Source organism: Balaenoptera ricei, chromosome 15 (genome assembly GCF_028023285.1).
Source record: "Balaenoptera ricei isolate mBalRic1 chromosome 15, mBalRic1.hap2, whole genome shotgun sequence".
Classification (NCBI taxonomy): Eukaryota; Metazoa; Chordata; class Mammalia; order Artiodactyla; family Balaenopteridae; genus Balaenoptera; species Balaenoptera ricei.
The window spans coordinates 16,874,533-16,893,569 of NC_082653.1; the positions used below are offsets into that span (position 1 = coordinate 16,874,533).

The 19,037-nt window shown below is 45.8% G+C and overlaps 1 protein-coding gene and 1 long non-coding RNA gene across 3 annotated transcripts in view; one reads left to right on the plus strand and one right to left on the minus strand.

The window, feature by feature from the left end:
• Positions 1-1,570: 1,570 nt before the first annotated feature.
• SRSF6 (serine and arginine rich splicing factor 6) lies at positions 1,571-7,409 on the minus strand. The gene is made up of 6 exons (XM_059896803.1): positions 7,163-7,409; positions 6,788-6,936; positions 5,370-5,494; positions 5,015-5,223; positions 4,683-4,766; positions 1,571-4,584 (listed from the first exon to the last, which is right to left on the minus strand). Exons 1-6 carry the CDS (start codon positions 7,267-7,269, stop codon positions 4,221-4,223), a joined length of 1,038 nt encoding a protein of 345 aa, XP_059752786.1. The 5' UTR covers positions 7,270-7,409; the 3' UTR covers positions 1,571-4,220.
• A 429-nt stretch (positions 7,410-7,838) lies between these two features.
• The window catches only part of LOC132348875 (uncharacterized), a 153,337-nt gene continuing 142,138 nt past the window's right edge, over positions 7,839-19,037 (plus strand). For both annotated transcript variants that reach the window (XR_009497578.1, XR_009497579.1), the window contains exon 1: positions 7,839-8,193. This is a non-coding gene — a long non-coding RNA (uncharacterized LOC132348875). The remainder of the gene's footprint in view (positions 8,194-19,037) is intronic.

The window sequence follows — 19,037 nt, forward strand, 5'->3', positions numbered from 1 at the left end:
ATAAATACTGTGGATGAGACAAGATTATATCAAAGCTATTTTCCTGGTTTTGATAGGCAGACACTATAGTTATATGAGAATGTCCCTGGAAATACACAAAATTTTAGGGATAAAACAGAAAGATGTAACTTACCTTTCAGAGGGTTTAGGAAAAAACAGCGTAAATGAAACAAAATATTATTGGTGAATGGCAAAGGGTATGTAATTTTTTGTACTATATTGCAAGTTTTTCCTAATTTTGAAATTTTATCAAAATAACTATAAAAGAAGCCTGCTCATTCATGCCTCTTCAGTGCTTTTCACTAAGAGGAATTGAGTATCTGAAATAGATATTGACACTTTAGGGCTGTTAAGAACTGAACCAGGATTTAAATCCTGCCTCTGTTAACAACTTCCCAAACAAATACCATACCTTTCTCAGTAATGATCTCAAAAATGGGTGCAAGTTTCTGGATGTTAATAACATAAATTACACGTGAGAGTTTCTTAGTAGAAGGTATAATACTTAAATATCACTTGACTTTGTAAAATTCAGATGAGCTATGATCAAACTACCTGGGAAACATTAATTTTACCAGGTTTGCATCTCCAGAAAGATGCATAAGAAACTAGTAATCCTGGCTTCCTCCAAGGGGTCAAGGATGGAATTTACTGTTTATTAACTTTTTGTATTTACCTTCTGATTTTTGAACCATGATTCCTTTCTATTCACTTTATCACTTTATTAAGTACTATGCTGGGGGCCCATCTGTGAAGTTGTTATAAGACAGCCAGGCAAATCTAAACAAGCTATTCAGGATCTAAAAGATCAATTACACAACTGCAAATACACATCCTGTTAGTGAATGGAAGCATACATGGTGTTAGGGACACAAAGATGTATCTTGTTCAAGATGTGGTTGCTGCCTCAGAAAGCTCAATATTTTGGGACTTCCCCGGCGGTCCAGTGGTTAGGACACCTCGCTTTCACTGCCGAGGCTGCGGGTTCGATCCCTGGCTGGGAAACTGAGATCCCGCAAGCCGCACAGCTTGGCCAAAACAAAAAAGCAAGTCGCAGAACACACTCATGGTATGAATAGCTTACTGAAGCACATAGGAATTACGACTGGAGAAGCCTGGGCAAATACAGTGTTAGAGCTCCCTAGTTTATCTGAGTAATTGTCACAGAAAATGTTCAAACTGCTACAAGGTAACAATGGGTAAATTCTATGTGAAAACTAAAGCAGGGCAATAGGAGAGACTTACCATGTTTAGTCCTTCGTAACAGCATAGTTACTTATTATGGTATTGTTCTAAGTACTTCTCACATATTAACCTTTCATCTTCACCACCCATGAGGGGTTATCCCTACCACTTTGCAGATGACACCGAAGCACGAATGTTAAGTACCTGCCCCAGTTAAACCATCTACTATGTAGATCCTAACCTCATGTTTCTGAGGAGCTGAAAACAAGACCTTTTCTCATACTCAAATCAGGAATGAAACTTGCCAATGGCAACTCCAATTCAAAAAACCGTCTGCCAAATACTTGGCGCTAAGTGGGAATACACAATAAACTCAAAACAAGCCTTTCCCTCAGTGAACATTTTATTGAAGCAATAAAGCACAAAGCAGGTTAACAAAGTGGGAGAAAGAAGATACCAAGAGAAAAGATGGTAACAACACAGGAGTGGAACGTTAAGTCACAGGAGCAGGAAGGACTCGAACTGGCCATAAAGGCACTACGGCATGTCAACACACTACCACGTAAAAGAAAGGGGGATCCAGTTATCATTCACTTCTATTTTGCTCTCCACCAGGTTAATACTCCATTTAGCCACAGAGGAACATGTGGCAAGTTGTAGAGACTCAAATTCTACTTAAAAGTTAGCAAGGAACTAAACATTTCACTGGTCAAGTGGGCCAGTGTTATAAATACAGTGGTTTAGCATGTCCAATGATGTAGGTCCACAGGTGTGGGACAGGAACCAGAATTTTAATAAGTTGGCCTTTGCTGCTAAATTCTTATGGGTGCAGACATTTACCTATACAGTTACCCACGGGGTGGGGGGCAGCTAACAATGCAAACAAACCTATTACCATGCGATGGAATTATCGACACAAGAAAGCCCAGTTGAAGGATGCTGCATACTTTTAGAAAGCCTAATTTCACATTTTAGTACTCCCCTCTTTCATTTTAAAAGCCTTCGTTCTTTCGCTGAAAACAAGAGAACTTTGGTCAAAGCCAATTCTTAAAAGTAACTTGTCCTTAAACGTAATTTGAAAGGCAGTGGAGGCTTGCTTCCTCACGTAAGAGTCCTAACTTTTGTTCTTTCAAACAGGCAAAACAATGAACTATAATTACAGATACCAGTTTCTTCTCTCAAAATCTGAAGTTTATATTGAAAAAAAAAAAAAAACCCCAAACAAACCATATCTCTTATAAACATCTAAAAAAAAAATATCAAAAGCATTAAAGAAAATAAGGTCTTGGAAGAAGCATCAACCTTCTGGGGCACTATGTTCCTAAGATTAGGCTCTAAGGTTTCGTAACAGGAAGCCCAGAAATTATTAGAACAAGTCTTTCTACATGAGCAAACACTAGCAGTTACAGTGTCATTTTGGCATCTAGGCCTTTGACTCAACCTCTTCCACGCTGTCTCAATTTTATTAGGCTTGGCTTCTGGATTATCTAAACCTACAAACCAACTCTAGATTATGATGCTTTCTAGTCCCCCCCGCAGCACAATGAGTGGTACCCACCACACCCTAACACTACCCAGCCCTTAACACCTTATATAGAGTGACAGCTCCCAGGAAGATGTTAAAGCTGAGCCATATAACCTACATCTTCATTTCAGACTAAGATTAATGAGTGCTTTTAATGAAATTACCTTATTTAAAGAATCTGGAGAAAGAGATATATATATATAAGGTAATTCATTTCTCAAACTGCAATCTCAACTAACTAGGCTTAACGGATGTATGGACTAATTGGTAACCCAGTAACTCCTACAAATTTGCAGTATTATCAAATTTGGTTTCCACAGTATTCACTACCCTTCATGATGAAGTACAAAAGTTTAGGGTTAACCCGTTTAAATTTTTTCCAAGCCAACCACATAAAGTTTTACAAGGATGATCTAACCAATTATCACAGAACCCCACTAACTAAAGGGGACTGACTGTTAGGTGGAATTTTACTTTAATCAGTAAAACTGATTTATCAAGCGATCTGTTTTAAGTGCCTGTTAAAGATCTTTCAGTAGAAAATGAAATATTTGCTTTTCCATTTTGAATAACACACCAAATTTCTGATCAAAGAAAGGTTACTTCCATTTTTACATAACAAACATTAAAGACCACGGAACCTTATTCTAACAAAACACTAATTACAACGACCACTTCCAGAAAGTGGGATTACCAGGCTAGATAAGATCCCAAGTAACAGGAACTATTTTTTGAAGAGTTCAATCAAGTTAAGTTTGAAAAAGGTTTCATTATTTAAAAAATCTATTAATTTAGGCAAAATTGTATAACAGATCAACTATAAAATCTTTTATTTTTAACTTAACCTGTTTAAGGGGCCAATATGACGTTGGCAAATTTGAATAACAGGACAAAATAATGTTATCCAAATTGAATAATTTATTGCTGGTCTGAGACTTGCCTTGTTTTACACTTAAGTAGAATTTACATTATTTCCACAGATAGCAGATAATCAATATTTAAAGGAATTTAAGAGTGACCTATTCAATAAGGCAATCATCTTGGTAGCAAACTTTTATTGAAATCTTACATAACTCAAGCTTTATAAAAAGCCAACATAATTGGAAATTGGGTTCTCCCTCTAAAGCCTTAAGTGTTCAAAGCTTGAAACGGTTAATTTAAAATTAAGCAAACAAATATAACAATGACAGAAACCCTTGCAGCAGATCCTGCTGAAATACTTAAAAAAAAAAATCTAAATGAGCTTAATCTTTACAAAAGTTATTTTAGCTCAAAAGCTATAAAATCAAAGTTATCTTAATTCTACAAAGGGAGAGGATCTTTGACTTCATGCCATTTCTTTAGAACCTCATCTTTTTCATCAAATTTGGCTACAAATCCAATTTTTGTATGCCCCTGTTTTCGGGAGATTCTTCTTGCAGAAGAGGCCAAGTACAAATGTGGAAGAGTAACTGCCTAAGCAAGTAGGAAAGTGTTCCATAATAGTGTGCAAAGAATGTAGAGTTCTGGATTAATCTCTGGAACTCGATCTGGATCGTGACCTTGACTTTGAATGAGATCTAGAATGGGATCTTGAAGCTCTTTTTGGTGGAGGGGACACAGAACGGGCCTTTGAGGGTGGAGCAGGTAGGGGTGAATTGGAACGAGACTGGCTCCTTGATCTGGATTTTGACTTTATATCACCTTTCCCATTTTCTTTGGGGGAACGAGATCGAGAACGAGACCTGCTTCGAGACTTCTCATATTCATCCTTCGATCTGCTCCGAGAGCGCGAACGGGAGCCTCGATCAGACTTAGGTTTAGATTTGCTTTTTGATCTAGATTTCCTGCCTTTTGAACGAGAACGTGATCGACCTTTGCTCCGAGACCTGGATCTAGACAATAAAAGGCAGATTTTTTTTCAGTACCTTGCCAAACATATAAGCACTCTATAAAGTATGTAATTCAGAAAAACACTCAAGGACACATTTACCGGGAGCGACTTTTTGAGATACTTCGAGATCTACTGCGGCTGCTCCTACGACTCCTACTTCGTGACCTTCTTCTAGACCGTGACCTGTAACAAGAAACGTGACAATAAATCAATAAATCTTTATCTCAAGACGTCTTGACGTGAATGTTTGAACAATTTATGAAAAACAGACAAACCAACAAAAAAACCTTAATTGCTCCAATGATGCAACAAAAGAAACTAAGAACTGACCTAATTTCAATTAAGCAGCAATTGAAATACTGCTGTTTGAATTTTCCTTTATTTGTGGCAAATACTGTTTCCTCCCTTCTCCACATCCTTCAATAAGTTACCTTGATCTGCTTCCAGAATAAGACCGCCTGTGGCTTGTTCGTGGTTTATCTTCAATTAGTCTAATATTTCTCCCATTGATTTCCGTACCATCCAGCTTATCCAAAGCACGCTTCATGTCAGAGTAGGAGCGAAACTCAATGACGCCTTCATTTGTGCGTTCTTTGTGAGCATCCGCATAGGTTACTTCACCTGCTTGTCTCATGAAATCCTAAAAGAGCAACAAGACTGGTCAGACCCAGAAATCTAAAGAAAAAACTATGCATTAAATCCGATTCTCAGAAATAAAAGAGCAATACAAAACCCTACCTTTTAACCATAAGTCATATCTTTTTTATCTCACATTATAGCACTTACCTTTAAATCTTGCCAACTGCAACGACTAGAAAGATTTTCTACAATAAGCCTGAATTCTGTGCGTACAGGTGGTCCATATTTGTCTCTGCCAGAGGTTCTCCGACTGCTGTATCCACCTCCACCACCTTTATCACATGAAGAGAACAATTAGATGCTTTGTAATGATAGGGATACATGTTTTTGAAAGTTAGTACAAACATATCAACTTTTATTTACTGGAGTAGGACTTTGCTACTATATTGCTAAACCTTTGATACAGTTGTGATTTGCCATAAATTAAATTAAGGGCAAGTCAAATAGACTAAATCCAACTAAACTCTCCTACATTCTGTTAGAAAGTGACTGCTCCTTTATTCAATTTACCTCGCTAAGTTTTATTTTACAGAACATTGTAAAATATAAAACTTAACTGATTACATGCATTTCTACATTTTACAAAAATGTTTACTAGTTACACTAAGTACTTACATCACAGTGTGAGGTTTTTGGTGGTGGTTTGGCCACAAAACACGCAAGGTAACAGTCACCTAGTTCAGATTAACCAGTTTTGTCTAACCCTTGGAATCCTCACCATCACCCTGCGTCTAATGGCAAAAGGCTGCTGTCGTCATGGCTTCCGGTAAGGTCAGCCAAAGGGTCATAGGGCAAGGGTCACACAATGTATGGAAAAGCCAAGGCCAATCAGGAAAGGCAGTCATCTTAGCCTCAGTGGACACAGCCTCAGCCCCATTGGTCACTTTCAAATTGAAACATCAAGGACTTGTTAAAAAGTTTGAATTCAACATGCAACAATTTCAACATCAAACATTTAACATAACCAAAAATCCCCCCACCTCCTCCCAATAACATGCCCCAACTAGTTCAAATACAGCATAAAGCTCATTTAAATCTACTTTGTGGTAAACTACCACATTACTTCTAAAGAATATTTCCTTTGGCCCCCGCCAATTTGAATAACACTAAAACCTACTCTTAAAACCCCACCCCCTTTCCCGCCCCGACCCCACCTCCACCCCAGCCTGTCCCCAAACTTCTAGGCTAAATCATTCACATTCCCAGCTAATGCACTGACAGGTAAGTAAGGGGCATGCAACAAATACAGCCATCCCTCACTTCCTCCGTAGGCAGAGCCCACGACAGTGCTGACGGGGGCCCAGCACATCAGTCCCTCCCAACTTAGCAACCCCGCCCCCAAACACCCAAACCCTGGCTAAGCAAAACCCACCACCCAATCCCCGCGCTCCGGCGTCCCGTGTCTTCCCCGGGCAGGCGCGAAGGCAGCGGGCCCCGGGGACACCCGAGTCAAACGACCCCGGCCACCGCGCCTGCCCGGCTGGGAGGCCCCACCCCGCCCCCCCTAAGCCTGCGCCCGCCCCCCGGGGTCCCAAGGACGCGGAGCGCGCGGGGGTGGGACTCACTGCGGCTTCCGTAGCTGTAGCCGTCACGATCGCGGCGCGGGCCCCGGGCGTGCTCCACGATCACGCGCTCGCCGCAGAGCTCCTTGCCGTTCAGCTCGTAAACGGCGTCGTCGGCGTCGCGGGAGTCCTCGAACTCCACGAAGCCGTACCTGGGGGGAGGTGCGAGGGCGGGAGACCGGCGGGAGTCGTTAGGCCGGGGGGCGCGCGCGTGCGCGCCCCCGCTCCCCCCGCGCGCTCCCGCAGCCCCGCGCCGCCGCCATCTTGGCGGCCCTGCCACGCGGCGCCGCGGCCTTGGTCGTCTCCTCCTTCCGACGGGCCCTGCCGCCGCAGGCCCGGGGCGCTGCGGGCGGACGTGGGCACCCAGTCCCGACTCACCCATTTTTAAGGTCTATTTCGAGAAGGCGGCCATAGCCACTGAAAAAGCGCTGGATGTCCTTCTCCCGGACGTTGTAGCTCAGGCGTCCTATGTAGACGCGCGGCATGTCCGCGGCGGGCGAGGGGCCCGAGAGCTGGCTGTCGAACGGCGGACCGCAAGACAGAAGCCGCGGTGCGGGTGCGGGGACAGCGAAGGCCCGGACACACACCACCCACCGCAGCGGCGGCCGAGTCCAGCCACACAATGGTGCGCGCGCGCCTGGGCTACGCTATAAGGGCGGGCGGCTGGGGGTGGGGCCCAGCGTGTGGCGTCAGCGCGCTGCACCTACCCTCCCGCGCTTTCATCCGGAGCGCTGGGCGCGAGGGTGACTTGCGAGTTCTTCGCCCGCCAAGTTTCGGGGAAGTGACGTTCTACCAGCTCATCGAATTTTCTCCACACATCCTTGTAAACGTCGTATTCTGTCTCCAGCCGCGGACTTGTTTTCTAATTTGTACTTAAAATAAAAAAACGAACCGTTCCTCTGTGTGATCTCTCCGGGACTGGCGCTAGGAGAATGCCTTTTTTCATTGGTTCTCGAGGTTGTCATAATAGGCCTCCGCGGTCTCCGATTGGTCCCGGGAAACGAGGCTCGAAATTTCTCCGCGGGTCGTTCGGCTCACGCTCGGCTGGTGGGGAAGGTGCCTACGGACACAGTCGATTAGGTGCCTTTTTCCACAGCGTCCGAGGTTTGCGCTCCAAGGTCGTGGGGGCCCGGCCGGGCGCGCACAGCCCTGCTGGCTTCTATCCCTCTTGGTCTCACAGCCGTCATCGTGGTCTCACAGCCGTCATCGTGGTCTCACTTCACCGCCTTCCTGTACGTCCACCTCTCCTTCCATGGGTCTTTCTTGGAGCACTGGCACCTGGAGTCACCTATAGATTGAGGTGTATATGGCAGTCCCACGCTCGCTCGCTGTAATTGCCGACGAAAGGAGCAGGGCCAAGGCCTCTGGCCCAAGAAAGTTGAGCAAGACCTGGCAGTCCTGCCACAGAGGTACGCTCATTTTCTCCCCACTGTGGAGAGTCTGTTGTCCCAACGCGATCCCTTCCCCCATTGGTTTGGAAGGCATCTTATCTATGTGGCAGAAACGCACATTTTGGAGTCTATCACTAGAGATGCCAGTTAAAGCAGGAGAACTAGATGAAAACCACAGAGGAATAAGTTTTTTTTTTTTAATGATTTTTTTTTAAATTATTAGCACCTTTAATTATTATTTATTAATTTATTTATTTTGTCTGTGTTGTGTCTTCGTTTCTGTGCGAGGGCTTCCTCTAGTTGCGGCAAGCGGGGGCCACTCTTCATCGCGGTGCGCGGGCCTCTCACTATCGCGGCCTCTCTCGTTGCGGAGCACAGGCTCCAGACGCGCAGGCTCAGTAGCTGTGGCGCACGGGCCCAGTTGCTCCGCGGCATGTGGGATCCTCCCAGACCAGGGCTCGAACCCGTGTCCCCTGCATTGGCAGGCAGATTCTCAACCACTGCGCCACCAGGGAAGCCCCACAGAGGAATAAGTTTAAGTGGAGAGCAGAAGACCCTGGAGTCCTCTGAAACTTCAGTTCAGGAAAAGGTGCTGGGAAGAAGTGACCAGAGAGGTGGGAAAAAGAGCTGGAGGGCATGGTGTCACACGAGCTGAGAGGAAATGGCATCACGGAGATAATACTGGCTGTTTAGGTATCTCCGTATATTCCAGCTCTTCCTGAGCGGGGCAGCCTTGATATTCTACAGCTTCTGGTTGAAAGGGGGCGATTTTGCCCCCACCAGGGGACATTTGGCAAAGTCTGGGGGTCTGTTGGCTGTCACGACTAGGGGAGGGGGAGTGTTAATAACTGGCATCTGATGGTAGAGGCTACACTGTGCTTAAAGTTAGATAAGTAAAATATATAGGTGGATCTTAAAAAAATTGTGTGTGTGGCATATAGTAATTAGAGAAAGAAGAATTAATGGGATAACTTTTTTTCACTCATTGAATTGTCAATATTTTAAAGTTTGTTAAAATTCATTGTTGGAGGGGAATTCCCTGGCTGTCCAGTGGTTAGGACTCCATGCTTTCACTGCTTTAGGGCCCAGGTTCGATCTCTGGTTGGGGAACTAAGATCCCAAAAGCCACGCAAAAATTCATTGTTGGCAAGAGGTGAACCAGGAAATGCCACTCTGAACATTCCTTTTGGGAAGGTAATGGGGTGGTACTTAGTAAGAAGCATATGGGGAGTGGGGTGTTGCCTCCTCTCTCCTTTCAGTTCATTTGCCCAAAGAGAAAGATGCAGCTGACGTTGTCCTCCACAGTCTCTCACCTCTCTTTCTCCAGAGCCCAGTGACTACTCCTTTTTTTTTTTTTTTTTTTTTTTGGTTGCACCGCGCAGCAGCATGCAGGATCTTAGTTCCCCGACCAGGGATTGAAACCATGTCCCCTGCAGTGGAAGCAAGGAGTCCTAACCACTAGACCGCCAGGGAAGTACCGCCCACTGGCTACTCTTAACAAAACATTTGAATTGCCTAAGAGGAAACAGTCTCAAAATAGCTTCATTGAAGGCAGTGTTGGGCCATCCGCTTTCTGTGGAGTCTTGCTGATAATCTAACTCACCTCTGTTGATATTTTGGAAGAACAACTCAAAGGAGAAATGATGGATGTACAGCATGTGGTGATGTCTGAAGTGTCTATACACATGGTGGCAGATAAAGATCACTGCTCATTTGAAAGTTGTGGAGCGCTGACAGGAGTCTGTCAGAAAGAGAGGGAGAGGAGCCTCAATCTGATACAGAAGAGAGTTAATAACTTCAAATCCATAATTACCCAGATTATAAAGTACAGTCTGGAGCAGGGCATAGTTGTGATTTTCAATCCAGTGGGTATTCTTACTTTTGGAAACCACAAGTATTTCCCAAGCTTTGAAGTGATGTAAGCTGGATTCTGATAGGCTGTCTTATGTTTGAAAAATTTATCATTCCAGAGGCTGTCAATTTGAATGGATTTTGGGAAAACATGGCAACTCAAGAGGGTGGAGTGCAATGACTGTGGCAAACTATGGCCCCAGGCCAAATCAGGCCTGCTTTCGGGTTTTGTAAATAAAGTTCTATTAGAGCACCGCCACACCCTCTTACTTACCTAGTGTCTGCTTTTAAGCCACAACAGCGGTATTGAGTAGCAGAGACTGCCCGCAAAGCCTAAGATATACACTAGTTGGTTCTTCACAGAAAAAGTTTGCCTACCCCTGGTCCATGTTAGGGACTTGTAAAGATGCCTGTGGTATGTTGTTAAATGAGAAAGGCTAGTTTTAATATATGCATGATCCTATTCTTATAAACAAAAACAATCACCCCAAGCCTCAACCCTATATATGAACATATATGTGTATAAGGGTTGGGTTTGTGGTTGTCTTTGAGCATCCGTGGGGGTGAGTCCTACCCAATCATGTCCCTGCTAATCCTCTCCTAGCATTCCTTACTCCTCCTCCCACTTGCTTCTTACTGTGCCTTGAATGTGCCAAGCTCCCACCCACCACAGGGCCTTTGCCCTGACCGTCTCCCCGTATCTGGAGCTCTCTTTTCCAATGGTTTGTTCCCTCATTTCTGGTTTCTGCTCAAAATCACCTTATCACTCCTCTAACCACTCACTTTATTTTATTTTTCCCCAGTTTTATTGAGATAGTATTGACATATAATACATGTACGTTTAAGATGTAAAATGTGATGATTTGATACATGTATACGTTGCAAAATGATTACCACAATAAGGTTAGTTAACACCTCCATCCCCTCACTTAGTAACCATTTTTGGGGGGTGTGTGTGGTGATAATTTTTAAAGTCTACTCTCTTAACAACTTTCAAGTTGTTAATACAGTATTGTTAATTATTAATTATAGTCACCATGCTGTATATGAGATTCTCCAGAACTTATTCATCTTAGAGCTGGGAGTTTGTAACGTTTGACCTACATCTCCCAATTTCTCCCACTCCCCAGCCCCTGTCAACCAGTATTCTACTCTGTTTCTATAAGTTCGACTTTTTTGGATTCTGTGTATAAGTGCGAACACGCAGTATTTGTCTTTCTCTGTCTGACTTACTTGGCTTAGTATAATGCCCTCAAGGTCCACCTATGTTGTAGCCAAAGGCAGGGTTTCCTTCTTTTTTATGGCTGAATAACGTTCCATTGTGTGTGTGTATATATCACATTCCTCACATTTTTTTTTTTTTTTTTTTGGCCACGCAGTGAGGCAAGTAGGATCTTAATTCCCTGACCCAGGGATCGAATCTGCGCCCCCTACAGTGGAAGTGCGGAGTTTTAACCACTGGACTGCCAGGGAAGTCCCTCCCCACGTTTTCTTTTTTTTTTTTTTTTAATTAATTAATTTATTTTATTTATTTTTGGCTGTGTTGGGTCTTCGTTTCTGTGCAAGGGCTTTCTCTAGTTGCTGCAAGCGGGGGCCACTCTTCATCGCGGTGCGCGGGCCTCTCATTATCGCGGCCTCTCTTGTTGCGGAGCACAGGCTCCAGACACGCAGGCTCAGTAGTTGTGGCTCACGGGCCTAGTTGCTCCGCGGCATGTGGGATCTTCCCAGACCAGGGCTCGAACCCGTGTCCCCTGCATTGGCAGGCAGATTCTCACCCACTGCGCCACCAGGGAAGCCCCCCCCCCCCACGTTTTCTTTATCCGTTCTTTCATTGATGAACACTTAAGTTGTTTCTATGTGTTGGCTACTGTGAATAACGCTGCAGTGAACATGAGAGTACATTTATCTCTTTGAGACAGCACTTTCATTTCTTTTGGATATACTGTATACCCAGAAGTGGAATTGCTGGATCATATAATAAGTCTATTTTTAATTTTTTAAAGAACCTCCACATTGTTTCCATAGTGGCTGCACCAATTTACACTCCCACCTTCTCCCCGCATCCTCACTTTTTGATCATAGGCATTCCGACAGGTGTGAGGTGATATGGTGATCATCCACTTTAAAACAGCATCCCTCCCTGTACTTTCTTACCCTGTTGTATTTTTCTTTATCAAACTTTGACCACGTGACATGTATTTATTTACTCTCTCCCCACCCCCACTAGAGCATAAGTGTCATTAGCACAGGGATGTCGTCTGTCTCTTCACTGCTGTATCCCCAGTATGGAGGAAAGTGCCAGGCCCACAGTAAGTGCTCAGCGTGGTAATTGTTCAGAGCCCAGGAAATGAGGCTCTCCATCCAGCAGATACCCGCACTGAAGGGCTCATTGGGACATGCTGGTGGGATGGAATCTTCCTCCTTCTGGCTCGTGCTCACCCACTCGTGTTGCCCATACACTCACCCCCTCTGAGGGCTGAGAGGTGTGCAGAGATGTCCACTCCAGATCCCACACTTCCTCCACCCAAACTTATCTAGACAGAGAGAGAAGGCTGGGGTGGCTATGGAGACGCCAGAATTCTCATACACTGTCAGTAGGAATGCAAATTAATACAGTTGCTTTGGAAGACTGGTTGGTAGGGTCTACTAAAGGTGAAAGCTGCTAGTGTTACCCCATGACCTAACAGCTCCACACCCAACAGAACCATGTACGTATGCTCTCCTTAGGGAACGTGCTATAAATTCATAGCAGCATAGTGTGTAGCAGCCCCCAAATTGGAAATCACTCAGATGCCATCAACAGGAGAATGGACAAATCAGTTGTGGTTTATTCACACAGCAACGAGAAGGAATCACAACCATACACAGCAAAATCAGTGGCTCTCACAACGATGTAACCCTCTAAGCAAGATGCACGGGAATCCATACTCTATGATTCCATGTATGTAAAACTGAATAAAACAACCAAAACTAGGCTATGGTGTTAGAAGTTAGGACCAGGAGTCCGGGGAGTGACTAGAGAGGAGGCTTCTGGGATTCTGGTCATATTTTGTTTCTTGAGCTGGGTGCTAGTTACACAGTGTACTCTGTTTGTGAGAATTCATTAAGCTGTATGCTTATGATTTGTGTACCTTGCTGTATGTGTGTGGTACTTCAATGGAAAATTTAAAAAAAGATAATAAATCTCTCGCAAAGAAAATTGTAACTTACTTGACCTGGAGCCCTCTGGGTCCTGCTGGGGACTAAAGGTCTACTGAGGACTTGATTCATAGTTTTTGCCCATGAATGTTGATTTGAATCCATTAGTTAACTGTGTTTGCTTCCAAATGGTTTTCTGTAAGCTAATTGCTCCTTGGCTGGGAAGATGTGGCTCTGTCGCCACCTGGTGGCTATTTGTTATTACAGTGGTAGATAAATTCCACCTGCTGCCTCGTCCACGCCTCTTGCAGCTCAGTGACAAGGTCTTTGAAGGTCCCTGAATCCAAATCTTCTAATTGTCAAGCCCTTACCCAGAGGTTTTCTGGCCCTTACTTGAACACCTCCCCTGATGGTGCCTCCGAGACTGTTCAATAACCACATCTGTTTCCCACACATAGGTCTTCCAGATGTTTGGGGGCAGCACACAGACCCTCTCCCTGTTCATGCCCCCTCTTTTGGCTAAACGTCTACAGTTTCCGCCAAATCTTTCCTGGGGCCTGCTTTCAAGTCCATTCGTCACCTTGGCTGCCGGCTGCTCGTGTGTTGAGACTCATCTGTGGTCCTCTTCAGGTGCGGCCCTAAGATCCAAGCTCGCCCCCTTGGGCTTGTCTGGACGTGCCCATTGCTGCTGCCGCCATACTGTTCTCTGGGCCAGTTAAGAGCTGTGGCCGCTGTTGGCATAGGTGGTGGTTGCTGTCTCATTCCTCACTCAGCCCTGCCTCTCGTGCTGTGCGGAACCAAACGGGGATCGAGAAGCTCCTGGAATAGCCCACTGTGGCAAAAAATGTTTGTCTTGTGAATGGAAGCAGGCTAGGCAGCAGGATGGAAATCCAGCGCTCATAGGCAGGTGGACTCAGAATCATTGCTCCAATTTCTGGGGCAGCCGGGAGGCAGAAGTGCGGATGAGAAAGATCCGAGTTGGCCATGTGTCAGGTGAAGAGCACGAGGCCGTGGAGGAAATCCGAAAAGAATGACTACAGAACCCACAGCAGACTTCAGCCAGTGCTGTGGGCTCCAAGCCTGTCAGTCCCATGAGAGGCAATGCTGGGTCCCCTCACAGATGTTCCCCGAGGCTGCTGCATGTAGGTTTCTGTTCTTCCACCTGGCACTGAGCTTGGCTTGCAGACATTTTACCCGTCATTAGTTACACATGCTGTTATTTGGAAAAATTTAAGCTGAAGCTGATTGCCTTGTCAGTGCTCATGCTTATCACTACAGCTCTTACCCTGGCAGCAAAAGCTGCATCGCATGGTGACCCTCTAACGTCGTAGGGCAGAGAAGTTGAGTGGAACATGCTGGAGAGCATCCAGGGGTGTGCCCAGCGCACGAAATCCACTTCCTAGCAGAGGGAGGGGAAGTAAGTCTTTTTAAAGGCATCTTGCATGGTCCTGGCACTCTGCAAGGCTCAGGGGACATAACCGGTGTGAAACAAGACCCAGTCAGGCCCTCCAAAAACTAGTCCCAAAGCAGTGATCCTTGGACATTGGCAAGCATGATTTCAGCTCAAAGCTATGCAGGCTCTATCCCTCAGAGCCGGGGTCAGTGGGTATGGGGCAGAGCCTGGGAATCTGCATGTTTAACATCCTCCTGCGTGATTGTAAAGCAGATGGTCAAGTGACCATGCTCGGGAAATACTGGCCTGGGGTCTTACTACTCAAAGTGTGGTCTGTGGACCTCCCTCCCATCAGCATTCCCCGAGAGCGTGTTAGACAGGCAAGATCTCAGACCCCACCCCAGACCTACTGAATCATAACAGGCATTTTAACAAGATTCCCGGGGGATTCGTGTGCACATTCAAGTTTGAGAAGCATTGCCAGTGCAAGGTGCAAGGGAGTCGTTCTTTTGACCCTACTTGTGTATTATTTTTATAAGAGGAAGAGTGTATTCATGCATTACTTAGTAATTAAAATAAATGAATGAAAATCTTTGCCAAAACTGGGAAAATCTTGTACGTGAATGTTCACAGCAGCTCTGCCCATAATAGCCCCAAACTACAAACAGCCCAGGTGAATGGCTAAACAGATTCACAAAATAGAATACTACTCAGCAATAAAAAGGAACAATGCAGATTAATGCATTATACCATGTGGAAGGAGCCGGGCTCAAAAATCTACATGCTGTGTGAATTCACTTATATGATGTTCTGGAAAAGGCAGAACTAAAGGGACAGGTTGTGGGGCCTGGTGTTTGGAGGGGGAGGATTGACTGCAGAGGGGCAGGAAGGAACTTTCTGGAGTGAGGGAAGTGTTCCATGTCATGACTGTGGTGATGTGTACACAAATGTATGCATTTACCAAAACTCATTGAAATGGATGCTTAAAATGGGTGTATCTGTATGTAGATTATATGTCAGTAAAAATGATTAAAAAAAAAAAAGGGGGCTTCCCTGGCGGCGCAGTGGTTGAGAGTCTGCCTGCCACTGCAGGGGACACGGGTTCGAGCCCTGGTCTGGGAGGATCCCACATGCCGCGGACCAACTAGGCCCGTGAGCCACAGTTGCTGAGCCTGCGCGTCTGGAGCCTGTGCTCCGCACCAAGAGAGGCTGCGATGATGAGAGGCCCGCGCACCGCGATGAGGAGTGGCCCCCACTTGCCGCGGCTGGAGAGGGCCCTCGCACAGAAATGAAGACCCAACACAGCCATAAATAAATAAATAAATAAATAAATAAACAAATAAACCCCAAAGTTAAAAAAAAAAAAAAAAGGACCACATTGAAAAAAAAAAAATACTAGAGTGCCAAGTGTTTAAAAAAAAAAAAAAAAAAAGACACGTAACAAGACCAAGACCATCAAGTGCTTCGTACCAACTGTACTGTTTCCAGAGAGCCTAGGTTAAGCCTCTCCGCATTGCCCTGCACCCCACCCCGCATACCTGAGTTTCCTACTCATCCTGCCAAAAATGAGAACTGAAGGGGGCTCTGTGTCCTGCAGTGTCTCACTGTAATAGTCCACTAGGGGACTTTCCTGGTGGCGCAGTGGTTGAGAACTCGGGGTTCGAGCCCTGGTCCGGGAAGATCCCAAATGCTGCGAAGTCCCCTGAGGACTCTGGGAGCCAGTGCAGAGCACACACCTCAGACTGGCGAAGAGAATGGCCTTTGCGCAACTGAGAGGTTTCGCAGCGGTACATCAGCTGGCCAGCCGTGTTGGAGGAGGGCTGCTTCCAGGAGCGTTCACTCCCTGCCACTTCCAGCTTGCCCAAGTGGCCAACTGTCTCCTCAGCCAGAAGTCAAGCCCTGCGGCAGAGAGGCGCAGGTGTTGCCAGCACTACAACCTTGGCTGTGGAGGTGAGTGTCGAGAAGACGAAGCAGCTAGCTCGGCATCTGCCACGGGCATGTCGGGCATGTCGACTTACCTCCCCTTGCAATTCCGTTTTCAAGGCATCTTCCCCTGATTAGAATGGATTGATGTACGGTTTCTTGTGAACTGAGCTGGGCGCTTTTGTCTTGCAGCACACCCCAGTTCCCCCACCCCTTCCCTGCCTTCACCAGCTCCACCTTGACATGCCAACCCCAGTGATTGTTGCTCTGCTCTTCTCATAAAAGTTCAATAATAAAACCAGTAAAAATAATTACTCGGCGCCTCAGATTTTAGATACCAGCTGGAGAAAAGCATGATACAAGGCTGGAGACCAGATGGGCTTCAGCTCTAGGAGCAGCCTGGCAGATGTCTGGAGGTGGGGAGGGTGGAGGTCAGGGGACTGGCCCAGTGGCCCACTCCTGGTAGGGGTTGTGGGCTGTTTCAAGAGTGAATGTCAGTGTTTCAAAACTTTGGCCACCAATGTTTTGGATGTGACTTGGAGGAGTGCCTAGAAGGAAAGGGTGGAGGGCTTTGGAATTATCCAGATTTCACCTTTCTGGCAGTGTGCCAAGTCATCTTGTGCCTCTGAGCCTTATTCCTCATCTGTAGAATGGACATAACTATAGGATGAAGTCGTGGAGTTGAGTTGAGAAGTAATTAAGATGGTGCATCTGCAGGGCACAGCCTGGTAGACCAGGTGTCAGCAAACGTTTTCTGTAAAGGGTGAGGCAGTGCATACTTTGGCTTTGTGGGCTAAATCTCTGTTGCACCTACTCCGATCTGCCCTTCTAAGGCTCAAGCCCCCAGCGCTGACCCCTGGGGTAGGGAATGGGCAGAATGGGGAGGTTTTTATTTCTCTCTCTTAGAGGGAAGCAATGTTTCCTACTCACCTTTGTCCTCCTTTGGGCTCAGCATAGGGCCTGGTGCATAGTAGGTGCTCAGGAAAAACAGCATATGACACTGGGAAGAGAATGGCCTTTGGAGTCAAACAGACCTGGGTCCAAATCCTGTGACCTGTGTTAAAGAAACAAATTATTCACCACCCCTGTTAAAAAATGGGAAAGCAGACTCAGTTCAGGGGGGAAAATTGAGATAAGTGTAAGGACTACTGCAATGGGGTTTTGTGGTAGGGAGAGAGATTTAGCTCAACTCCGAATACAATAAGGAAAACAAGTAATTTATAGCCAAAGAGCATGGTGTGTCGGGTTGACAGATGGAAAATTATCAAGAGGAAACATCAGGAGTAAGGGGCGATTCTGGTTAAACCAACCTAACAGGATTCTTGCTGAAGGCAGGCCAGGGTGATTTGTCATCACCTGGGGGATGGTAGAAGATGAGGAACCTGATCAGATATTGACTGTGATCAGATATCAGGGGTGGGGAACTCTAGTGAAACCAACTTAGCAGGATTCCTGCAAAAATTGTACATATTAGCAGAGATGAACACAGAAGCTTTGAAATCAGGCCCTAGCTGGGAAGAGAGTTCAGAGGTTAAAGTTTGGTCAAGGAGAGATTCTTTGTCACCTAAGCTAACATACTTCCCTTCTCTGAGCCTCTTCATCTGTAAAATGGGCGTGATAATCTACCTACTGCATAAGGTTGTTGCAAGTGTGAATGGAGATCATGGGAAAAAGCGTGGATGCTGAAAAAATTTTTCCTAAAAAAGAAGCATAAAGTCTCCACCTTCCATGATTTTTGACTCAACCCCTTAGTCCCCCTGGATTGCGGGTCATTTCTTGTCTTTAGTCTTCACCAGTAGCCCTCTCTGGCCGCTCTTGGGCTCTGTGGGTGGGTGGGAGATGGAACCATGGGAGAGGAGAGGTTGTCTGTAAAGAGGTTGAGAGGGAGAGTCATGCTTCCTGTTATGAATTCAGGGCCAGGCTGGCAGTAACAGCAGACAATCAGTTTTTGCCCCAAGGGCTCAGTGTTGGCTATGAAAAATTAATGGCCAGGAAAGGTGTCTGCCAATTATTTTTCCACTCAAGGTGCAGAGATTACAGAAACACAGTGGAGCCCATTTCAGATCCAGGCCTCCCAGCGCTGGCTGGCAAATACCCCCCTACTGACTTCCCTCCCGGGAGAGTGTGGAAGTCAGGGGTCTCTCTTCGGGGGCAGGCTCAGACTTCCAAGTATATGGAGAACATTCCATGATTCCACAGAGAAGAGGGTAAGGGAAGAAAGGACACATGTGGATCTTGAAGCAGGCTCTGAGACGAGGAGTTGAGTCCATGGAGTTTATCTGGGAGGCGATCCTGGGAAGCACCAGGAGGGAAGGGAAGTGAGGTGGGGAAGGGAAGTGAGATGGGGAAGGGACAGAGCTTAGAGTTGTGTTATCAAGCCAGTTACATTGTGGACAATGGAGCTTAATCTCACCTGGGGACTCTGGAAATGGTGTAGCATATACACTTCAAAATTACCCCATTGGAGGGTGAAGGAGTGGGGGTATTTACACTCTTGTGGATCATTATTGGTTGAGGGCTGCTGCAGGGGTGTTAATTACCCAGTGCTTCTGGCCTG